The sequence below is a fragment of the Pezoporus occidentalis genome, unplaced genomic scaffold (genome assembly GCF_034315485.1).
Source record: "Pezoporus occidentalis ecotype Australia unplaced genomic scaffold, CSIRO_AGI_Poc_V1 ctg6, whole genome shotgun sequence".
Taxonomy (NCBI): Eukaryota; Metazoa; Chordata; class Aves; order Psittaciformes; family Psittacidae; genus Pezoporus; species Pezoporus occidentalis.
In genome coordinates this window covers 7,356,437-7,381,516 of record NW_026915943.1, presented here as the reverse complement: position 1 = coordinate 7,381,516, position 25,080 = coordinate 7,356,437, and the positions used below count along the sequence as shown (strand labels likewise).

At 42.0% G+C, this 25,080-nt stretch overlaps 1 protein-coding gene across 2 annotated transcripts in view; it reads left to right on the top strand.

Annotated features, from left to right (window-relative positions):
* The window catches only part of NOX4 (NADPH oxidase 4), a 109,164-nt gene extending 87,779 nt beyond the window's left edge, over positions 1-21,385 (top strand). For both annotated transcript variants that reach the window (XM_062639279.1, XM_062639281.1), the window contains 5 exons: positions 8,275-8,394; positions 11,806-11,914; positions 12,474-12,542; positions 14,547-14,647; positions 21,153-21,385. In XM_062639279.1, the coding sequence (XP_062495263.1) occupies positions 8,275-8,394; positions 11,806-11,914; positions 12,474-12,542; positions 14,547-14,647; positions 21,153-21,273 (520 nt within the window). In that variant the 3' untranslated portion in view covers positions 21,274-21,385. The remainder of the gene's footprint in view (positions 1-8,274; positions 8,395-11,805; positions 11,915-12,473; positions 12,543-14,546; positions 14,648-21,152) is intronic.
* Positions 21,386-25,080: the final 3,695 nt, after the last annotated feature.

The following is a 25,080-nucleotide window of genomic DNA, read 5'->3' as shown; positions in this document are numbered from 1 at the left end:
CTGTGGATGCCTAGCCAGGGTTTTAATTTCTGCACTTGTCATCCTTGGGATTTGTCAGCAGATGTCAGCTTTCCTTTCCCCATCCCTAATGTGTATTGGAGCATTACTGGTAAAGCCTGCTGTCAGTGTGGATGTCTAGTTAGAGTGGGTTTTGTTTTCCCCCAGCCTACTCTATCAAAAAAAGCATTTGAGCTTTGGCACGTTATGCCCCCATTATGCTTGGAAGTGCAAAACAACTTCCAGGGTGGGGGACGGCTACATCTAATATATGTACTAACTATTGGGCTTTCCTGAGTCCTAAACTCCCATGTAGACTTTTTTACTTGAAAATACCCAAACCCTGGCAGAGGGAACTGCATTAGAACTCTAGTGATGGTTAATTTGTAATTTTGTGTGAGAAACTTGAATCAGCATCTGAAATTTGCAATCCAGCTGCATCAGTATGCTTCTATATGCTTCAGTTGCTTCAGGTATCCCACAGTACCCTGAGATACTGATGCTGCTGGTATTTCCACTGACCTGAGGACGTGGGATATCCTGACTTAATTTGTATAATATACCTGGTAAAGAAGAGGGCTAAGTGCTAATATCAGCAGTGCCTGTGAGAAAGACCCATACTGTCTGTTATATGGCAACTCTGTGGTGCACACCAAAGGAAACAGTATAAGGAAGAAAAAGCTTCTTGCAAATACTGAAAGAGACCAAAGCTCAGTCATGGAAGTGAATTGCTCAAAAGCAGAAATCCTGTTTGTAGTGAGATGGGCAGATTACTGTGCAATGAGTTGTGGAGAAACTTGTCCAACACGTTCAATTGTGTTGCTGGTCTGCCGCATCTTAGGGCTTATCACTTAATATTGTAACAGGCTGAAGTTTCAAAAGGTGAGTTACAATAGGTGCTGCAGTCATTACAGATACTCTTCTTTTTGTTTTACTTTATTAGCTTAGGCAAAATTAGTAAGAGACAAGTTTACAGAGAGGCAAGGCACTGCACAAAATAGATGCTGTAGTTCGTAAGGAAGTGGAAAAATGGATTTCCTTTTATAATATAAAATTAAACTGTGTGATCTTTAATCAAAGAACTACATTTTGGAAACATTTTATATAAATGGAAAGAAAAAAGCTGCCATGGAGAAGAATTAATGTGACATTAATTAAGAATATTGACCCAAGACTTTGGTACAGAAAGTACTTGTACTTTCAGAGTACAAAGTTGTCTAAATGCATAATTATACTTGATTGTAGTTCTCAGTGGTTTTACAGACCTTTTTAGTGAAGTGAGTGGTCTAAACTATTGCTTCTCTCCTGTTATAGTCAGCAATGAGTAATAAGAAATTTTATTAAATTCTGAGAGAAATCAACTCAGTCTGAGTATTCAAAGGCAAAAATGTGAAAAGTCAATCAGAAATGAAACTCAAGCAGTTAAAAAAAGGTGGGGTCTCTTATGAAATCTGGATTGGAATCATAACCCTTTGCAATCTTGCACAAAATAGTATATAAAGCTAATTGGATCTGCTGGGTTTTGCAAGCTTTCTCATCTAAGAGGCTGCCATTTTCTTAAATGAAAACATCATCCTTCACAATGTCAGGAGAATACATGGGAATCTGGTCTCACATGCTGTCTATCCCATTTTGTTACACTTTTAAACCTTGAAAGCCATTTTAGTTTCAGAAATCCATACGAACCAAGGAAGTTGAGTTTTGTTCAGTGCTGGTTCTTCATCTGCAAAAGGCTGTTGGTACTGAAACGCTGTCAATAAGCACAAGACCCCTGGAAAAAATAATGCCACAGCGTACGCTTATTGAGGCTTAAATAATGACATGAAGTGTTACGTGTTGACTTCTAAAGATGAAGCAACTGTCTTGATTTTTGCAGTGGAAAATACTTTAAACACTTTGGTAGTACCAGGCACAGCTTCTTTGAGAAATAAGTGTGAAATTTGTTGTAGCTAGGTTTTTACTAAAAGCTGTGAATGGAGCCTGGGGCTCCAAAGTGGCCTAGAACGCTTCTGTAGTCAGTTTTCCTTTCTGCAAGCCTACCACATGAGAGATTGCCTCTGATGCAAATTTCAGAATTGGTTTCCAGTAGCTCTTCACTTACATTTATTATCCTAGAGCCCTGAAGGAACAGTCATGCATCAGGAAGCCATCCTGATACAGAGTCACATAGCAGAGACTATCCTGAGCAAACCAGCATAAACTAGAAGTTTAGATTGGATAAAAGGAAGAAGTTCTTTACTGTAAGGGTGGTGAGGCACTGGAATGTGTTGCCCAGGGAAGCTGTGAATGCTCCATCTCTGGCGGTGTTCAAGGCCAGGTTGGACAGAGCCTTGGGTGACATGGTTTAGTGTGAGGTGTCCCTGCCCATGGCAGGGGGGTTGGAACTGGATGATCTTAAGGTCCTTTCCAACCCTAACTATCCTATGATTCTATGAATAGCAAACAACATGGATGAATACAATCAGGCAGCAAAATTCAGGCAGTATTGGGCCAGAATACGACTGAGCAACAGCAAGCACATCAGCAGCTTAACTACTGTCAACTTGTGGTTTATTGTGGGATTTTTAGGTATTAGAGGGAAGAGAAGTCTTAAGAAGGAATTTGAAGGGAGATAATGAAATAGCTCTGCAGATGTTCACAGAGATTTCCTCCCAGGCTTGAAGGGCAGTGTGGGAGGAACATGAAGGCACTTGTTTGAATATTTATCATGTGCAGGTGGAGGCTGGTATTGTGGGTTATCAGAGGGAGGTGATAACATCTCTCTGGTGCATTAAGAGTTGCAGCAGCATAAGAACATAAGGAGATCGTTTCAGCCATCAGATACTCAGTTCCTTAGAGTTCTCAGGCCATATTCTTCATGGCAGTACTGAACTTTGGTTTCAGTAGGACAAATTGAAGAGAAGAACAAGCATGGGAGGGGGGTTATTTAGTTGATTTTACTGTGATTTTGGAGAACTTTATCCAAAACCTGTTGAAGTCAATGACATGGTGTCGTGGTTTAAACCCAGTCAGGCAATTCATTCACTCACTTCCCCCCACTTCTTTCCCTCCCCCTGCTCCTGGAGGGACGGAAAGGAGAGTCAAAAAGAATGAAACTCCCACGGGTTGAGATAAGAACAGTTTAGTAACTAAGGTATAACACAAATCACTGCTGCTACCACCAATAATAATAATGATAAAGGAAATAACAAGGGAAGAGAATACAACATCTCACCACCAGCCAACTGATAACTCCCCAGCCCGACCAAGCTCTGACCAATACCTCCTCCAACCCCGCAGTCCCAGCCCTTCCAGCTAACTCCCAGTTACATCCCGGGCATGATGTGCTGTGGTATGGAATACCTCTTTGGTCAGTTTGGGTCAGGTGTCCTGTCTCTGCTTCCTCCTGGCTTCCCCTCCTCCCTGGCAGAGCATGAGGCTCACAAAGTCCTTGGCCAGACCAAAACATCATTGTTATCAGCTCTGTTCCCAGGCCAAAAGTCAAAACACTGCACTGCACCAGCTACCAAGGAGGAGAAAAATGACTGCTACTGCTGAACCCAGGACACATGGGCTTTTTGTGAGGAATCAGGGGAGGGATTCGTCTCCAGCTGTAGGTGTCTGTGTGAGATAGTTGTCAAAGCTCCAGCTGTCTCAGTGGGTATCTAGGTCTGGAGTCAGGTACCTCTGCCTAGGTGTCTAGTGCCACTTCAGTTCTGCTTGGCCTTCGGCTGCTGTTCGAGAGTAATGCTGATTTCTAAGGTCCTGTTGGATTGAGTCAGTACAGTCAATAGACATGGAGAGCAATTAATCACATCCTGAAGCTCTTTCTAGGCTCCATTAACTATATTAATTGCATCTCTTTTGGCTGTATTGGAGATTAGTCTTCTCATACAAAGATTACCCACACCTGAGTCTTAGTAACAAACTGAATACTGCTCCAAGGATCTAAAATATCATACTGCTGGGTGAAATCCTTACTCTGTTGACACAGGTAAGATTTAACTTCCATCAGAGTAGGATTTCACTTTCTGTGCTCTGTGCAGTACTTTGTACCCAAGCACTTTGTTCAGCTTGCAAATGCTGATACTTCCTTAATTAAAATTTCCTACAAGCTCTTAACTCCCCTATCCATCTGTTATTCCACTAACATCCCAGATAATGTCTCACAGTAGCTCCCAGAGAGCCTGGGGGAAAAAGTAACATCAGCATTTACAGTTGGGTAATGAAGTACAATATAAGCATTAAACTTTTCTAAGGGCACCTACAAGTAAAGTATAGCATTCAGGCCCAAGTCCAACAGGGGTGTGAGCAAGTGTCTCCACACATCACTGTGCAGTTCCTTATGGAAAGTAATGACTTAAACTTAAACAGGGGAAGTTCAGGTTAGATATAAGGAAGAAGTTCTTTACTGTGAGGGTGGTGAGGCACTGGAATGGGTTGCCCAGAGAAGTGGTAAATGCCCCATCCCTGTCAGTGTTTAAGACCAGGTTGGACAGAGCCTTGGGCAACATGCTCTAGTGTGAGGTGCCCCTGCCCATGGCAGGGGTTGGACCTGGATGATCTTAAGGTCCTTTCCAACCCAAACCATTCTATGATTCTATAACTGGAGTCTCAAAAGCGGTACAGCTGCCTGTGTTCCTGAGACAGTGTCCCTTGGTTTAGGGACAGCCCCATGTTAGTGCAGTTTCATTTCCCAGTATTGGAACAAGTAGTCTTGGTGCTTGCTGGGGTATTTCTGTACCCCAGCATCTAGAATATGAATGTGATTTAAATAGAAAATATGTTCACCAGCTATCTGTAAGATGCTTTTTAAGAATATGTTCTGCTTATTATTCTTTTTCTTGTGATATATTCTGTTTTGAGGAGCTTTTTTCCTGTTTGTGAGCTAAGAAATTGTGCCAGAATAACTGAGAGCACTCCTAAGACTGGAAATGAATATATGTGAAAGAACAGCTAGTTACTTGAATAAGTTTGCCTGAAGGGGGAATTTGTAAACTTTTAGTAAAATTCCATTCCCTTCCTTCATGTTAATTAAATTAAAGCTGGGGAATAGGAGAGCATAGCATGGTAGCGTGGTATTTCTGGGTCACAACTCAAGACACAAAAAGTCATCTTTTAACCCCCTTGGGTTGTCTGTCTTTTTATTGAACGCTATGAGATTTCATGTGCAGAAATGAACTGGGTTTATGCAAAACTTTTCAGTACTACCAAAAGAAAGTAGGAACATGTTGACAGGAAGCAAAAGTTGTGCAATCTCTGCAAAAGTCCATGACTCAATCTCTGCTCTGTTCATCACTGCACTGTTTGATACAGATCGGGAGGTTCCTTTCTTCCACTGACTTGAATAAAAGCAGGATCAATTCCTAAATGAGTACTTCCATTAAGACATCAGAGCCACATTCCTTTTAGTTATAAATTATCCCCATAGTAAAATGGAGTTAAATAGTGTGTGTTTATGACATCCAACAGAATCTTCCAGGGAGATCATATTCTTGGAATGAGTCTTTTTGGGCAGTCTTGTGGAGTGGGTTAACGTAGTAGCAATATTTCTCCAGCTTTTTCCCCATTTCTCTTTCTCACACTTGGAAGTGGTGACTTCTGGCTGTTCTGTGCTGGACCACATGCAGACACAGCAGGAGGCTCTTGGCTTCTCTCACTGCATTTGCTGTCCAAACAACTGTTCCTCGCTCCCTCAGAGGAGGACACAGTGGGCAGATAGATAGAAATATTTTGCAGGCCAGATGGGGCTAATGGGCCACAAACTGGTGTAATCTGACCAAAACACATATTTAATTGAAGGTTGTTTCTTGCATTTCTGACATAGAATTATGCATCATGCTTGACTGGTTTGTGGTGACCAGATGTAGTTTTGCATGTTTCAGATCTGATTCTGTCAGGGGTAGTCAATGGCACTCAGACTTTCCAGGGATGCTTAGTCCTTTCTGAGATAAACATAATACATACTTCAGATAGTCCTAAAGTAGGCTTAAGTGTAGTCCCGTGGCACCCCAACAGTATATGACTATTGTCACATCCACTGTAGTAATTTCTGGAAAAATATGCTTTGCTAGTTCATTTTATAATATTTACTTGTGGTTTTCCCCCAAAATGTTGGCTTTAAGTTTATATATCCAAATGAAAGTTAGTGCTGCTTGTGCAAAATGCAAGGAATTTCCTTCAGGCATGTTCTGACGCTCTTCATGTCTGTAGGAGTGATTCTCCAGATTTCATCACTTAGGCAGGATCTGATAAGGGTAACACATGGGTAAGAGGCATGCCAGGAATGACAGTGGGCTTCACTCACTGATCTTTGTTATCCTGTTACTCTTAGCTGTTTTTCTTTTTACACTACACTGATATCCCAAAATTAGATCTGTGAGGATATGCATCTGAGCCCCGTAACATTTGTGGACTTCTCTCAAAATGTCCCATGGACAAGTTTAATTTCAAAGTAATAACCTGCTTCTCTACATTTCCCTTGTTGCTTATTTAAATAAGAGATACTGCTTTGCTTCCTCAGTTAAATGACAGTGCACCATGCAGAAGATCTCTTAAACCAGCAGCTTCAACAGTGGCATCATTTCATTATTGGAAAATAACCTCATGTTAAGCAAACAGGATATAAAGTGTCATGTAACAGAAAACTTTTAATGAGAAGATACTTAACATTCTGTTTATATTGTACGCACATGTCCAGTTAAGGTTTTCTTGGCCCCATTGTGCCAAAGAACTTATCTGTCCTAAGTAAGGGGTGAATTTGTTTCTCAATTATTCTCGTCATGCTGGAAGTAACATACCTGATGTTGAAAAGCTTTGAGAATATCCAAAAATATTGTAGTAACTTCAGAATAGAGACAGAAATAATAAACATACTTAGGCTGGGGTTTGCTTAGTTATGAATATCATTGGTTACCTAAAAACGTCTACTGCAGCTCTTCCAGTAGTTTCTGTTCATGGCTGTGGCTGGCCCAGTGTCTTCTCCCTTTCTCTCCAGGTAGGACATCAAGAGCCACAAAAGAAGTTTGTAAAACAAGGCATAGTTAAAAATCAGCCTTTTTGCCTCCATAGTCATAAAAAAGTAGGTACTTGTAAGACACTGTAGAAGAAGGAGACTAACATATGCAGCATGGAGAGGTCAGCAATAGCAGAGGTCTGGAAGAAATTTCCTAGAAAGGACCATATTGGCCAAAGACATTCAGACAAGATGTCTTGACTAGTAAGATGACAAGGGTCAGACCACAAAACTAAACAAAATGAGATCAGACTAGGATCTTGAGTTATGGCTAAAATCCAGCCCTCTAAAAGAATCAGTGAGGTTTGGAAGACGTCTGGGAAAAGAAACACCTCTGCCTTTAATTCTCTGACTGATGTGATAACGGAGAAGCTTATGCCCTTTCATTAGATGCAGTTGTCTAATAGTACCAGTATATATGTGTGTAAAACTAATATATGTTGGAGTTTTCTTGTGGTCTCAGGCCAGAGGTTGATCTCAATCAGCCTACCTGTGAGAAAATACCTAGTCACCGAGCTGCTGGTCCCAACACGCTTTGCTGTATTCACCAGTTACCTAAATTGTGGTGATCCAGTGAGCAACTTGTACACAGAATGGACCTTGACTAAATGTACTGTTCTAGAAATGGGTTGGAAATGGGACTCAATCTCCTAAATGATCTTTATAAAAAGGTGGGCAAAACTGTTATAATAATGAGAGGCATGAGTCAAAAGTGCTGAACATGAAGTGAAGGAGTAGATGTTAATTTGTTCCTTTTGCACACTGCAGGATGGATATTTGTCACCTCTTATTTATTCCCTGGATGCCTTTGAAAAGCATTATGAGAAGCCAGGAGAAATAGATTTTTTTAACCCTTTGTTCATCTCAGCTGCTTTTGATGTTCAGGAGATGAACCTCTTAGGCAGGAGTAGCCAAATTCTGTTTCTTCCTCCGTATGTGCTAGCAAGTTGTTATTGTTTCCAGTGCAGCACTTTCTTTGTCCTTTAATACCAGATGCAAAGGGCAGTGGTAATCTCATCACCTCCACTTTTTTGATTATAAAATTAGCTTTTCTAATCATGGAATTTGCCATAAGATTTTACATAACAGTTTTTCATACCACCTGTGCATTGGTTTGTCTCCACATAAAGCTTTCCAGGAAAAAGACATTCACATTTGGCATCCCAAGACTAATAAAGAAGTGAAACAAATGCTTTGTAGGATTTTAATGCCAGATCATTTTCCTTCCCTCTCTCTTATTTTAGCAGCTTTCTCTAAAACTGTTTTTTATTTTTTTTCTGCAGACTGTATGTGGATGGACCTTTTGGAAGCCCCTTTGAGGAATCTCTGAACTACGAGGTCAGCCTCTGCGTGGCTGGAGGTATTGGAGTTACACCGTTTGCATCAGTGCTCAACACACTGCTGTAAGTGAGCTTAAGCCTTTTAAAGACATTTCCCCTCAATTTGCCATAGCAATGCATGTCAGAAAGACTGTCAGAGTATTTAAAATCTTCCGTTAGCATAATAACAGTGAATAAAACATAAGTGAATGATTCCTTGGAGAGAGGTAGGGGACTGGGATGTCCCTTGAAGAGCATAAACCACACCTTACAGGCTGTGTGACCTAAAGGGTTGTAGCAGAGTTGTGCCAGTAATCCGCCTGAACTAGGACAGTGTCACTAACCTTCATATCCTGGCACCAGCCTAGTCTGTAATGTAGTCACAGCCCTTCAGCCAGCCTTGGTCCCCTAGTCTCAGGTTATATGAGGCTATGGACTATGGTAGTGAGGTTTTGAGAGTCAGGAAGTTGTGACACTCTTTCTACTGGGAATGCATGGCCAGCTCTCCTGGTCTGTAAATGTGTAAGCTTAGGTTTTAATGAAAGCCTGGATTCAGATAGCACTCAGATGTTTAACCCCATTTTAAAAGTTTACATTTTAGGTATGCCTTTTTCCTAAGCCTTTCATGTTCTATTCAGACCAAACCTTTCACCTCTTGTTGCTGTCACATTGGCAACATGATTCCTGCTAAATCCTAAGCTGTGTGAAACAGTCTTGCTTTTATGATTGATTTTTTTATTAATTTGGGGTTTTTTGCTCTAGCATTGGCTAAAAGCTCCAGTCATAGGGTAAGCACCCATGTTTCATAGGCACTGTATAAGCAGCCAACCAAAGGCTAGCTGGCTTTGGGCAGGTTTTACAATGCACAGCTGAAGCACTTGTTCTAAGAAGAACATTCCAATGACCAGCTCTATCTAACTCCAAAGTGGTTTAAGCCTAGAATTTAGATGCTATGCACATTCTTCTGTCCTTGATCTGGGCTAGACCTGACAGTGCTGAGTGCTTCTAAAAATGATCAGCCCCACAAGTCTCGTAGAGCTGCAGTCCCCAGAGACCATCTTGGGCTCCCTCGTTTTCTTTTCCTGAGAGCGTATTGATCATCCTCTCAAAAAGAGGGTACATTTTGCTGAATGCCCGGGGCCCAGGTGGATGAGATGACCATTTTCCTTGTGATGGATTATACTTGACAGATGCCTTTAGCAAAAATGTCACAGAGCATAATGATGGGCCAGCAGCAGGTAATGAGAAGTTTGCCTCTACCAGTGTGTTATTAGAGGCTGTAGGAACTTGCATAGACATTGCCGTAGGTCAGTGTCCAGAAGCTCTTGTAAAGTCCATTTATCTGGATAAAGCCATAACTTGCTTTTGTAGCCAGTCTTCCCCTTCTGCACTGTGCAGCATGCAGGGGAATCATTCTGTGATTCTGGGAAAAAAGCAATGGTCTCAGCCTCCTTCCTTCTCAGTATTTAAACCTCAACAAAGCTCTGGTTTAGGGGATGATCTGCCTGTTGACTTTGCCCTGGCTTAGAAGCAGAATTTGGCAGGTATGAATACACAAACTGCCTTATGATGCCAGCACTGCAGAGCAGTGGGACCAGTCCTGGTGTGTCAAGGGCAGGTCTGAGGGAGACATCAGCAGCCTGTGGACACAGTCATTTGTTTCCTGCTCAGTTGGGTTCCTGTTGTGTGTACACAATTTAATTCCTGCTCCTGCTCTTGCTACACTTAACTGTTGAACCCTATGCCCTATTCTTAAAAAAATAAAACTTCATTAAGGAAAGCCTTTGTGCAGAAGTGTCTGTAAATAATGCCTATGATTATGGGCAGTGATAACATAGAAACACACAACAAGTGTTATATACATATGGATTTGTTTATAATGGTGGATAGCACCCTTATTATGTAATATATTCTGCTGGACGTAGACCCAAGTGGATGTGTCTGAGGTGCTATTTTAAATCTTGTTTCATGGCAGGGGGGTTGAAACTAGATGATCTTTAGGTCCTTTCCAACCCTAACTATTCTATGATTCTATTCTAAGTCTTGCAGTCCAGCTTCGTTGTCCATCTGCAATGTTTCATCACCGAGAGTAGTGTTTCGTTAGTGAATTACAGCATTTGAATGCAAAATGCCTTGCAGCTTTTCCTTTTTATTCCTTTTTATGCTGAAAGGCACTTATTTTCCATGCTACTGCTCATAGTTAACTTGTCACATGTGACCAGATTGTGACCCTTCCTAAAGGCTTGTCTTAGTAAACGACAGTCAGAAGAAGAGAGGAAATCCTGCTCTGCAGATCAACAGTTTACAACTAAAAAAGCTGAAATCAGGACTTGAAAGACAAGTCTTACAGTCTCCTCAATCTCCTCAGTCTTAAAGCACTTTTCTTTTCTCTCTGTGGGAAGCTGACATGAAAGGTGAGTTCTCAGGCTCTCCATGCTGCTGAATGTCTCCATCCTTGCTCCTCAGTAGAGACTAGATGTATGGGGAGGTAAGATAGTGGTTGGAGCCATCACTTATGTAGATCCATTGATATTATACCCTTGCTGGATATGCTGGCAACACTAGAGTTTGAAGTAATACATGTATCATGAAACATTTCGACTGAGGTTGGCTCCTCCTCCTAGCGTTTGAAGTCGAAAGCCTGTGGCCTTATCTTCCTGAAAATTACTTTAGGAGGAAAAGGAGGAAACCATCTGTGCACTCTTTCAGTGATCAGAACAACAGAAAGCAGCCTTGGCCAACTATAAAGATACTTCCTGGATATTTGTGCTTTATTTGAACTCATCAGTCATCAAGATTTATTTTTTCACTTGTAGGTTCTTTCCCAGTTCATCTCAATCCTACCTTTGCCCTATAGTTGCGTTTTATTTAAGTTACAAATCTGACACAAGAGTCCTTTTTTCTTTTTCCAAATGCACTGCCAGAATCTGCCCATGGCCATAGTTTACCCCCTAGCATTTTCTGAGGACTGTAATATATCACGCAGGTCCCTAACGCAATGGAGCTCTGATTTAATTTGGTCTTTGTGATTTCACTACAGTATTAATTATAATCAACCAGAGCCTTTCAAATATAACGGCAGAATTAAGTCCTGACATCAGTGCATTTGTCAATATTTTCCTCTTATGGGTTACTTTGTAAACCTAATAAAGGATTGACATAATACACTTGAACTTAGAATGTCTACTTTGCTTTGAAATAGAAGTTTGATGATGATGCATGAATCCGTATTTGCTGCCTAAATCATCTGTATAGCTGACAACTTCCTAATGCAGAAACAGTATCTGTGAAGGGTATTAGCCCTGTGCTAGAGATTTAATATTCTCAGGATCATCCTTAGGTCATTTCAGTGTCGGATGTATCATAGGATGAATAACAACTTAGCAGCTAGCTTCTAATGGAAATTCATGTTTCCAGTAATGAATATAAAGCATCTTAATTAATGCTTCCTTTCAAAATGACAATTTTTAATTGCCCAAACATTTTGTTTTCAAGTGACGGCTGGAAATGCTACAAGCTCAGGAGACTCTACTTCATTTGGGTGTGCAGGGACATTGAGTCTTTCCGCTGGTTTGCAGATCTGCTCTGTATGTTGCATAACAAGGTAATGGGGGTTGCTTGGAAGGGATACTGTCAATAAGTGTTAAGTATGTCCATACTGTGCAACGATATAGAGAAAGACATCTTTGCTCAAAACAAGCGAGCTCCAGCAGTCCTTCTGCTTGGGATACCTAACTCAGACTCTGTTTATTTTTGGACCTGCACACACCAATTGTATATCTGACACCAGGATTTCATTGCACAGCACTGCCGTGTATCAGTGGTCTGGACAGTTACCTGTGAAACTTAGGAGATGGAAGAAGAAAGTACAGGTTGAGGAGTTTGAGTGGCCTTTAGCTTTTTGGCTGGTAGACAGAGTGAGAAGGGAGGGGGATTTACAATTTAAGAGCAGTGTAGCTTCCTAAGATAATATTTTGTACACAGCATGATGTGCAACATTCTTTAGTTCACAAAGAGGTGCTATGGAAGTGAAAATTCTTCATTAAAAAGCTTACTTCACTGATGCGGAATCCCACATTCCTCAGCACAGTGGGCACAAGTGACTTTATGCTTACATTGAGAGAAAGGATATTATTTCACTGCTGTTTTTATCATCCTCCCAGCTTTGGCAGGAGAATCGACCAGACTATATAAATATCCAGCTGTACCTCAGTCAAACAGATGGAATACAGGTATGTGGCTAAATGCTGTTTGTAAACAGAACAGGAACTTGGGGTAGCAGACAATGCAAACTGTCACTCAGAGGCAAAAGGGAATTACTGCAGATGGTAAAAACAGGAAATGAGGCCATAAACTCAAGTGACTGATTCATTACTAGGGCAAGAGAGCAAGTCCATCCGTGCAGCATTAAGAGAATCTGGTCTAGCAGTCGTAACTTGATTAGGTGTGGGCAGAAATCCATATCTTCCTTTTCTAGAAAAGAGGTCCTTTCAGGCCAGGTCACAGACCAGACAGTTGGCTGTGTTTGATGGGAAATCTACATCATTTCTGGGCTGAGAATCAAAACAGAAAGTTCTTGGAGCTTACAGGCTCAAATTTTCCTTTCAAATAAATATTTTGAGAGAAATCTAGCTATTTTTAAGTGCTTTGTATTTCTTTGCCTCAAACATAGATAAAAGTTACAAATATCTTAATGTATGAGACTGGAAATTATGCTGAACTGTCAATCCCAGAGCTGAGCTAATTCTCCAACTCCTGGCATTTCCTGGAGCTGTTTATGCTTATGATCTTCATTTTACATTATTTAATGCATGAGCCTGGGCCTGATTATTCACCCTGCTGTGTCTGAAAGCTTTCCGTTGACTGCAATGTGCTCAAAGCCAAACCTAGCAATAACTACAAAACATGAGATGCAGTGAGAAACCATGCCCAAAGGATTTTGATCTGCCTGGTATCAGGTGGAGATAGCACAGCATTCACAGCTCTGGTAGGAACACTATCCAAAGTCTAAATTATGTGGTAGCTACAGCAGTTGTGAGCATTGTCCCACAGGTTTAATGTCTGGAGGACATACGTCAATTGAAATGGGGCGCTTGAAGATATCCAGTTCATGAACCTAGTATGTTCAATGCAGGGCTGCGTTGTGATGACACAGCAATATTGTAATAGTAGACAACTCAAAGCAAGTTTTCTAATAATTGTGTTTCAAGCAGCTATTGAATTTATTTAAGTCAGCTTTAAGTCTAAAGTCACTTTTCTTTTGTGGCTATTGAACAAAACTGGCATGAACCATAATGCTGCTCATGATTTCTCAGGGGGGACTTAAACTCAACTCTCCATTGCCATACAGCAGTGTGTTCACTGGTGTTAGCCCTAAGTGCTGACTGCTACCAGAATTAGGGCAGTTTCACTTCATGCTCCCTTTGCTCAGAAGAAGCATGACTGTGTGACAAGAGGGAACCAAGCCCATCCTTCATCAAATGCCTCCTGGATATAAAAGGCCAAGACATCGTTTGCATTGGTATGAGCACTGTTTCAGGTTGTTCAGCAGTGGAGTGAATATGGGGCCTAGAGAAGACTTAAATTTTCTCTGCCTTTTTATCACATTAGGATAAAAAACCAAGGAAGGGCAGTGCCCTGCAAGGGAAGGGCATTTGACTTTATTCCCAGCCTGGTGAGTGAGCATCACTGGAATGGGTCAGGTTCTATCCAGGGAGCAGGTTTTGGCTGCTTTCTGCTGTTACAGCAGCTCCAAACAGCTGGCAAACTGCTCTTAGGGAGAAATGTAAGATTTCCCTTGTTACTTTTTCAGATGCAGTCATCTTAATAGTTACTTGTACAAAGTTAGGAAAGAAGACTTCAGACAGAAATATGAATTTTGCATCAGCAGTGTTTCTTCCAGCTTAGCATTAAAAGCCAATGAGGGAATGAATAATAGGAGCGTGGTTATTGTTTTATGGCTTAAATAAATTGGTTTAAAAGTAATGGGGAGATTAATGAGCGCCTGCATGAGGAACAATGTATAATGAACACCAAGGAGAGCCATTGGGAAGGCAGTGAGCAGAGGTATTCATGCATGAAATGGTTGCAGTTTTAATCACTACTGTCTGATACTTGTGCTTAGGTTTTACACCTCAGCGATATGGTAAGTCAGCCAATGTCAGGAATGGGAGCCCTGGGTGATATGAGGCAATTTGCAAATCAGGCAGAATGGAATGTTTTTCTGTTTCTTGCAGAAAATAATTGGTGAAAAATACCAAGCTTTAAACTCAAGGCTTTTGATTGGACGACCCCGGTGGAAGCTCCTTTTTGATGAAATAGCAAAGTGTAACAGGCGGTAAGTACCAGCCTGCTTGAAGGATGATGCAGTTTGCTTATCTGTTTCTGTGCTTGTATGAAAGTATTTTGGGGTTTTATCTTAGATTGTAGTGTTTAAGCTGTTGTTGTTGAAAGTAGCTACTATTTGGCTGTGAGAGATATCCTGTACAAACTGAAACTTGTGGTTTTTACACTCTGACCAGTTCATCTTTCCATGCAGCTAGGTTGTTCAGTGGCCTGGAAAATGCAAGTAATAGATTTCCATCTCACTGCATGGAGATATGTTTTTGTCTGTGACAATATCTTGCTTGCAACATGTGTTGGTCTTACAGATAAAGTTGCAAGTTTTAAAACTGTTGATTTCTCCTATAATTGTCATGATTTATAGTGCTGGTTTGCAAACAAAAGACACAAGGAAGAATCTGACCGACCTGTACTGTTTTTATTCAGAGATATTTTGCCTTTGGAGATTCCTGTCACTTTTTACTCTTTGTTAAGACCTGGCAGTGCCTTTTCACTGTGCTAAGCAAACAGTGTGTGATCTGAAACAAGACAGTTGTAAACCAAAGAAGATATGCAGTTAGACTGCAGAATCTTTGTCCAGGTCCAGCTTTGTTGGTTGAGTATTTTACCCCCAGCTGCAGTTTTCTGCCTTAAAAGCTGATCTGATGAAGGGATTGTGTGAATCTTCCCTTGATCCACTCCTGGGCAAAGTCAGTGGGATGGGAGTAAACCACCTTCAGTAGCTGTTGATAGCAATCTGAGCACCAGGTTGAGAGGTGCTCTCATGGTCTCCTGCAGAACTTTCCCTCAAGAACTTCTTGTCCTCTGTTGCACTTCCAAAGTGAACATCTGCCCGTTGACTCTTCTCTTTTGAGGCTGGATATGCCATGGGGACACTGAGCCCTGGCTCTTGGGAAATAGTGCTAGTAGGTATCAGTTGGCAGAATAAGCTGCTAACACTGTATCCTGGATTCAGGTCCTAGGGGATGTTGTGGACAGGGTGCTTTGCAGAATGCCCCTAAAGGTGCTACAAAGGAACATCCCTGGTAGGATCCTCACACTGTGGAAACGAGTATCACTTAGAGAAGGGTTTTATAGTAAAGAATGCTGGGAAAGAAAGGAAAATAGGTCAGAGAAGCAAGCTGACTGTCTGGCTCAGTCCTCTGCATAGAGGGCTGTTGATCTTTTATGCTCCCTTCTAATGTCTTTTTTGTTTAACTGTGTGAATGCAGTTTTAAAAGTTGAAAATGATGAGGTTTCTGCCACTTACGTGCAAGGCTGTAAGTGCACGTAATATAGATGAAGCTATTAGTGGCAGTCATAGATGGTTTTCCTTCTGTGCTTTCCATCGCATTACTCCTAATTAGACTTCAGGTACCCTTTTCTCTGCATTTTCATATCAGGTCTTTAAAACTGAGCCACCATTTGCAAGCAAAGTGTCTTTCAGTACCTACATAATGTTCTGACTCCTGATTATCCTGCAGCTTGCTAAGATGTAGGCTTCCTTGCCCTTTGCAGTATCAAGGTTCTTATCTATAAACGTAGTTACATTGCAACGTGATAGACAGCAGTGCAACGTGTAACTCAGCTGTCCCACAGAAACTTACCTGTTGTAGGTAAATATTCCCCCTATTTCTCTGAAGGAGTTAGGAATTTCATGTCTTCTCTATAGTTCAATTTCCTGGTCTCCCAGTTGTTCCAAATGTCTGGTGCAGGTGTTCAGGCTTTCGCATGTCTTTGCAGCCATCCCCTTGGGCTTATTTGTGGGCAGCCAAGATGTTTTCCACTTTATATCTTATTATTTTAGTAAAAGCTGAGCATAAATAAACATGCAGCTGGCAAACTTCTCCTCTGTTTAGCCATGTCATTGGCTTGTGGTTTGTGAATTGTTGCTGTTTGGGTCCCAAGTAAGCAAAGTGCATTTGTCAGTGCCTGAGCTTTGCCAGACCTTCAGGGCGGGACATGGGACAACCCAGCATCAGGTTCCCGAATCTTTGGAGTAAGAGGAGCAGATGCATGCCATCTACTGTTGATATTCTATATGACACCCACAGTCCCAGCGGTGGACACTGGGACAGTTTATATAATAATAATTTATATGCATATGTATAATTTATATAAATATGCAATAATTTATATAATAATTACTGGTCTTGGGTTTTGCGCTGTCTTTCTGGGGATGGAGCAGCAGATTTGCTCCTGTTCAGCCTTATCCTGGTTGGAAAGCTTACACCATGCCACGCTTTCTCAGTTTTGAATTGGTCAAATGGATGTGTGCTTTTTTTTCCAGTTGGATACTGACCTAGAAAAAGACATATATATCTGTAGGAGAGAAAGGCATGGAGTACCACAGTACATTTCTCATGCACTTTAAAGGAGAAAGCTCTCCCTAAGAATAAATGCGAGGTTTGAAACTGGAATATCTGAAGTTCTGACTCTTACTCTCTGGGTAGCAAAGTATTTCACCTCTCCCTCACGTCTTGCTGATCGTAAAAGTGATGTAAGAATAAATGCTGACCTACTCATCCCATAGGAACACTGAGAAGTTGTTTCCTTAGTGCTCTGAATGAGTAAAACCCTGTATTAATGTTTATTAAAAAGAGCAACCTGTAACATGCTTTACCTAATTGTAAACATGTTGATGTTATTTATAAAGATTTTCAGATATAAGGCTCCCTAGCTGCCCGTTTTCATCTGAGCAACAAAGTGAGTGAGCCATTGACCCAAACACAATTAAAGCCCATCAGCTCAGGGTAGTAGTGTGCTACTCCATGTAGTAGCTTTACAGCAGCTGTCAGCTGCCTGCCTGCTTCTGTCACAGCCCCAGGAGCCACATGAGGCAGGGAGGAAGGAAGGTGTCTGCAAGGAGGGAATTGGGGGGCACAAATGGAAGAGGATGTGGGGAGTGAACTGTGGGAGGCAAGTGGTACGTGGAAGGTTGTGGTACATGGATACCTCAGCCCTGGCAGTGTTCAAGGCTAGGTTGGATGGAGTTTGGAGCATCCTGCTCTAGTGGATGGTGTCTCTCCCTGTGGCAGGAGGTTGGAACTGGATGAGCTTTAAGGTCCCTTCTTACCTAAACCACTATGTGATTCTGTGATATGTCCAGAAGAGATGCTGATGGTAGGTGTCCCGTGAATGAAGTTGAGAGCCTCTGGCTCACCATCAGGCCGTGGCTCAGCTGGGTTTCAGGTCTCTTGACCGACCTTAGGCAAATCACTTAAGCTTTCTGAGATTCTACTAATTAGCCAAATAGTCTGTGTACCTTGGAAGGATGTTGCTGGGATGGGAGCACATTAGTAGGACGTGCTGCTCAGATGTGTCTGTGCATTAGCGGCTATATATATCTAATGAAAAGGAGAGAGGCAAACTCTTTTGGTCTTATTAGTTGTCTGTACTAACCAAACTAATGAAAAAAAACCCAACAACATTGATTCTCTCAGTCAAATACACAGCAGAAGAGAGATTCATACTGAGAGCTCATGTGGCCTTTTTCTCAACTGCACAGATTAGAGGATGCTCAGAATCTGCAAGTGCTGAGGAATCTTATTTGAGAGCAAAGAGCAGTAGTGCTCTCATTATTTCTACAAATGCAGCCACCAGCACAGAGCCCCTGACGTTTGAGAGGAGTATTGCCAGGAGGACTGGAGGAAAGCAAATGTCACTCCGGTCTTCAAAAAGGGCAAGAAGGAGGACCCGGGTAACTATAGACCGGTCAGCCTCACCTCCATCCCTGGGAAAGTGATGGAACACCTTGTCCTTGGTGCCATCTTAAGGCACATCAAGGATAAGAGGGTTATGAGGGGCAGTCAACATGGCTTCACCAAGGGGAAGTCATGCTTGACCAATCTCTTAGCCTTTTATGAGGAAATAACGCGGTGGATGGATGATGGCAGAGCGGTGGATGTGGTCTACCTTGACTTCAGCAAAGCATTTGACACAGTCTCCCACAGCATCCTCACGGCTAAATTGAGGAAGTGTGGACTGGATGATCAGGTAGTGAGGTGGACTGCGAACTGGCTGAAGGAGAGAAGCCAGAGAGTTGTAGTCTATGGGGCGGAGTCTAGTTGGAGGCCTGTAACTAGTGGAGTGCCTCAAGGATCAGTACTGGGACCGGTATTATTTAATATATTCATCAATGATTTAGATGAGGGAATTGAGTGTACTGTCAGCAGGTTTGCTGATGACACTGAGCTGGGAGGAGTGGCTGACACGCCAGAAGGCTGTGCTGCCATCCAGCGAGACCTGGACGGGCTGGAGAGTTGGGCAGGGAGTAACTTGATGAACTATAACAAGGGAAAGTGTAGAGTCCTGCATCTGGGCAGGAACAACCCCAGGTTCCAGTATAGGTTGGGGAACGACCTGTTAGAGAGCAGTGTAGGGGAGAGGGACCTGGGGGTCCTAGTGGACGACAGGATGACCATGAGCCAACACTGTGCCCTTGTGGCCAAGAAGGCCAATGGCATCCTGGGGTGTATTAGAAGGGCGGTGGTTAGTAGGTCGAGAGAGGACCTCCTTCCCCTCTACTCTGCCCTGGTGAGACCCCATCTGGAATATTGTGTCCAGTTCTGGGCCCCTCAGTTCAAGAAGGACAGGGACCTGCTGGAGAGAGTCCAGCGCAGGGCAACGAAGATGATTAAGGGAGTGGAGCATCTCCCTTATGAGGAAAGACTGAGGGAGCTGGGTCTCTATAGTTTGGAGAAGAGGAGACTGAGGGGTGACCTTATTAGTGTCTATAAATATATAAAGGGGGAGTGTCACGAGGATGGAGCCAGGCTCTACTCAGTGGCAAACAATGATAGGACAAGGGGTAATGGGTACAAACTGGAACACAAGAGGTTCCACTTAAACTTGAGAAGAAACTTCTTCTCAGTGAGGGTGACGGAACACTGGAACAGGCTGCCCAGGGAGGTTGTGGAGTCTCCTTCCCTGGAGACATTCAAAACCCGCCTGGACACATTCCTGTGTAACATTACCTAGGTGTTCCTGCTCCGGCAGGGGGATTGGACTAGATGATCTTTTGAGGTCCCTTCCAATCTCTAGCATATTGTGATACTGTGATACTGTGACAGGAGGGTTTAATAAATATACATAAGGGTGAGAAAAGTACGAGTGATGAATATTTACCATGTATTGATATGGGAGATGATGGAATAGAAGGCAATGAAAGTCAGCATTGTAAGGTGCCTGCACAAGAGCACCATTGCAATTACCTGTGTAACTTCGTGATGCTGTTTGATGTTTGGGTCCTCAATTATTCCAATTCAGTGTTGCTGTGCACTGGTACAGTGTGGATTGCCATGCTATTAGAGCTGCTGCCTAACATCAGGCACATACACAGGACAGTATGCATCAAAGCTTTCTTCCTGTATGTGTTAGTTCCCTTCTCTAACCAAACATGGACACAGGCAGCTTTAAACTGTGCATTTGATTATCCTGTATGTGCTAAAGTATTTTATATTAAGTTGCTACTAGATAAAATACTGAAAGACTCCTGGAAAAAAGGACCAGAACTTGAGTCTCCAGCCTCTTAGTGAGTGCTGCAGATCACAATAACTAGAGCTATGTTCCCTCTTGTGTGCTCTCTCTCCATCCTAGTAATCTTTAAGATCTTTCTCTGTAGTGGCACAATTTCAGCAGGAAAATAAAGAATGTAATTCACTTTTTTTTTCGTGATGTAGAAGAGACAGCACAGCATCTTCTATCCCTGCTCCTTCCTTTCCCTTCTCCTCATCTTCCAAAAGAAGGGAGATGATGAATATCATTAATGGCTCAGTCCTCCTGATATGGATGTGCCCTGTTCTGATGCTGGCTGCTGTTCAGAGCCCTTAGATGCCATATGGCTGTGAGTGACTTAAAGCCTATGATTAAGTTGACCAGAGAGCAAAGAGCAGTTGTCAGTGGAGTGGTATGAAAAAGTCAGGTTAACTAATGAACCTGGGCTGATATCTGTGGGTGATGAACAAGGATCATGTTCTGTGTTTGGATTTCAGACTTTCTGATCTAGCTGTTGAAGGAAAGATTGCATGCTAATGTGAAACTGAAGCAGTAAAATTATTCTGCTGCTGCCAGGAATAATTATGGGTTAGTAGCAAACTGTTTTCATTAGTGTAAGGAATCACCACTAGTGACTAAATCTTTTGCTGGTGGAAATCATGGCTTGCACTGGTGAAGTCATGACAGTGAGACACATTTTTGAACCAAGAAAAGTGATAAATCATGCTAAAAAGTAAAGTAATTTTTCATAACTTGGTGTTTTATGTTGGTTGAGACTAAGATGAAGCACTTTTTTCTAAGAGTTGTCTTAGTCAAATATATAGTAAGGCTTTTTATGGGGATACTTGGGAGAGATGAGATGACTTCAGCAATACTAACTACATGGTCTAGTGAGCTGTTCTCACCTTAAAATCTATGCATAGTTGGCTTAATACAGTGATATCAGAATCCAGTTCTGTTTATCGTCAGAAGTTACTGTTTATTTGCAATATCATAACTTTTTTCTTTGTTTTTTTTTTTTACAGGAAGACCATTGGAGTTTTCTGTTGTGGACCAAACAAAATCTCTAAGATACTTCATAAACTCAGCAACAGCAGCAACTCTTATGGGACAAGGTTTGAGTATAATAAGGAATCCTTCAGCTGAAAGCCTGTTGGACTAGCAAGACCCTCTGGAAGATAAAAGTGCAATTTTTTGTTTGTACAACTTAAAAGTTCAGCTGTGGTTTAAACAGACAGAAATGTACCAAAGAATAGCACAGATTTTCTTATTTATGATTATTTAAGACTTTGGAAAATGATGGACGCAGCAGTATAACAACAAATAGTAAGTGCTTATGCTCAAACTCAAATGCGCTCACACAATATTTGTGGCAGCCAGCGGTGATTCTTTGGAGTTGTTTCTGTTAATTAAAAGCTGCAGAAGCTGGGGAGAGACACAATTGCTTTGAAAGTGGATGGAAGAAGAATCTGTGGAATGTTTGAGCTTCTTCCACTTCAGTCCTCTGAAGCTGGATCAGTAAACCCAGGTTAATCCAAATGGCAAGACATAGCGTATTACAAAGACTATTGCTTTTGTTGGTATACAAATCTCATGGCTTTGGGGTAAAAACACCCCATATTAAAGATTTTATACATTGCAGAATAGGGATTATGTATTTAAAATATAGAGCGTTACTCTCCTAGTCTACTTCTGTAGTGTATGTGAATACTCCAACCCTGAACTGAAGAGATGGTGGAGTATGGGAAATGATGTACGTTAGCCTATGCAAAAGTGAGCACAAGTGTGTAGCACCTGTGAGCAGACTTCACCATGCTGTAAATCACAGCCTTTTGGCAAGCAAACAGCTGTACATGGAGAGCTCTGTATCTTGCATTGATTCAGCGTTCGGTGAGTTTGCAAAATAGGTGCGATTTATGCAGCCAGAAGGATGGAGCAAGAAAAGAGATTAACAGGAGCAGACAGGATATGATGCTTTATTATACCAGGAGCTCAGCATGGAAGTTGCACTTGCTCTGCACTCACGTGCCTTGAATGTCAAATACTTCAAGTATTCAGATGCTCTGACTTACTATTTTACAACAAAGCAGGTTGAAATCCAATTTTAGAGGTCCCAGAGAATGTTTGATTGACTGATTGATTCTTTGGGTATCACCACTGGAGTCACACTTGTTTGCATTGATGCCGCTGCAAGCAGCATCAGGCCAGGTCTACAGCAGAGTAAGAATGAAGCCCTCTGGGGCAGATAGATAGAAGTCTTGCAGGAGCTGCAGTGGAATTTTAGTATGTTCCAAAGGGGAGGATCTGAAACATCCAAATTTAAGCTCTCCTTCCTGTCTCCTTCACATGCTGTTTTCCACTCTGCTCATAGTTACCATGGAAGGGCTAGAGGTTGAAACAGGCACTTTATAACTTTTGGTTCTGAGGAGCAGCTTCTTTTTCCTCTGTCCAATAGCTTACCTACCTTCCTTTATTTCTTCTTTACCCCCTTTTCCTTATTTTGTTGAGAAGAGGGCATTTAAGCAGGAGTCAGTCATAAATATGCATCATTTTAGTGCATCTAGAGCAGCATCACTTTGCACATGCAGAAAGTCTTACCCTTAATTTCCAGGAGGAGCTTGGGAGCAACACCCTCTGGTGTTTGCAGCACATGCAGACATAAGATGGCTCAGCATCTCTCATGCCTGCAGTTCACCTGTATTTAGCACAGTGCATTTGATTTGGTTTACATCTTCCCAATGAAGACCTTTGTTTATCTTTGTAGGAAAGACACTAATTTTGTGCTCACAGCACAAACTCTGTACAGGGATCTGCAAGTGTCAGTGTCAGTGATCAGAGGAAAGCATTTTTCTAGTAGGTGATGTATAGGCATGTTGTATGTGCAAGTGGTGAACATGAGTTTGGTCTTTGCCTTGGCAGCTCCTGCTCAGGAGTTGCCCGCAGTGGAGGTGCAGCGGTGAAGCTGCACTGGGGATGTGTTCCTCAATGGCTGGACTTTGCACTGAAGTTTTTAGCACTGGCTTTGCCCTATTTGAGATTCAGAGGGGATGGAGAGAGCCAGACATGGACCTATTCCTACTGATGGGAATTCTCAAAGTAGCTTAGAAGGGAGAAGCCAAATCAGAAATGCCATGTGAGATGGGAGCCTACATTGCAGCTACTGGTTTTAAATGTTTTTTTGAGGCTGGAAGGATCATAATTTTCCCATTGGATCTTGTTCATCCATTGTAAAGCTGGAGGTATGCAGCAAATAGCTAGATCCTTTTTAATCATTAAGATTTATTTCTAATACTTCCTGCATGGGTTTTTAAACAAAGATAACGCTGATGGCAAAATGCATAGATATTGGATATTGCTGATATTTCAGGCTTTTTTGTTTGCTGGCAGTTAGCTTAAGGCATGATTGAAATCATGTCTGCATCTATTAACCACAACCAGACAATATCTTTTTCCTGTTGTTTTAGGATCTGGTATCTAATGTTTTTTAAATACAGTTTAGAGTCATGCAATCATGATGCTGTTTGTGGTTTCACATCTCCTAGATATTGGTTCCATTACCATATAATGAGCAGCTCGTTTTGTAGTTAGCTCTGTGCTAAAACAGATCGTTTTTCCTGGCTCAGCTCCTGTATAGGTAGCACTTTATAATTAAAATCGTAATACTAGCACTGTGCTCTTGATCTGCATTGTAGCAAGAGCTGATGCTGTGTGTAGGCATGTTAAATGCCTGTTATTACATTAGGCAGTGCTGTCAGAGCAAGATATAAGCAGAGGCAAGGTCTCTTCTTTCTGCCTTTGTCCTGTACCAGCCTCAGCCCCGAGCCACATGTAAAACAGGCTTGGGACTGTTGACCTTTCTGGAGTGTTACGAGGCTTAGTTAACATTTTGGGATCAGTTCAGTGTACCCACAGTGAAAAGATCTGATTGATAATGCAGCTATATTTGTGTTTTATTTTGTGTAAACCTTTCCATTGAATATGAGCAATTGATAGACCAGGTGAGGGTGAGTTTGGGAAAGGCTAAAACCTTCAGTTGCCTTTTATCTTTTCCTTGAGCTGGGTTAGTGACTGTGGCTTGGCTTCAGGAATGGCAGATGTTACGATAAACATTGTCTTTCTACAGGCTGCATTGTCCTTGCTGCTTCTGAGCATGCCTCCAGCTTACAAAACTGAGCTGAGCCCTATTTTAAACTCCATAGCGTCTTCATCTGTAAGCCAAGTGTTCATGAAAATATAACTCGGTGCCAGACAAGTAAGTGAAGGCTGGCAGCACTTAATTCCACATTTACAGATCAACTGGATTTACATAATTGAACATCTCTTTACACTTTACACTGAGTCCTGCAAGTGAGTCTTCATAAGTGTCCTGCTGGCAGGGGAAGGATCTCACTATGTTCTGCCACTTCTCACTCGGTCTGCCACAAAACTGCAGTCCCCTTAGTGTTTGCTTAGTGGGGAACTTTGTCTTTTATTCATCATAAATGCTTCAGGACTTTTCTTTAAACCAGGAATGTTTTAATGCCTTGATGGAAACCAGACCCATTCCCTGCTATGGGAATCCAGCCCTCATACAGCGGTGAACTTCACCTCTGAGGTCTGAAGGACTTCATCCCACCCACCCATCCTACCCCACTTCAACCCATCCCACCATGATGATTATTCCAGCGTTGAGTTTGAAGTAACACTTCCCTATTTCAGTGTATGACACTAATAGCCCGTGAGTTCTTCCTTTGTCTTTTATCTGCTCTTCTTAGAGACAGAACTGAAAGGAGCATGAGAGATCACAGCACACAACCTTGAGCATGGGCTGGGGAGAAGACACCAGTGCATACCGCAGACTCCTAGCTGATGACTGCACTGTTTAGTGTAGGAAGTTTAAGCCAGATCCATTTTTCTGAGAAACTACTATTGTTTTGCCACAACAGAGAACGGTGGCTGTAAAGGGGAAAGAGA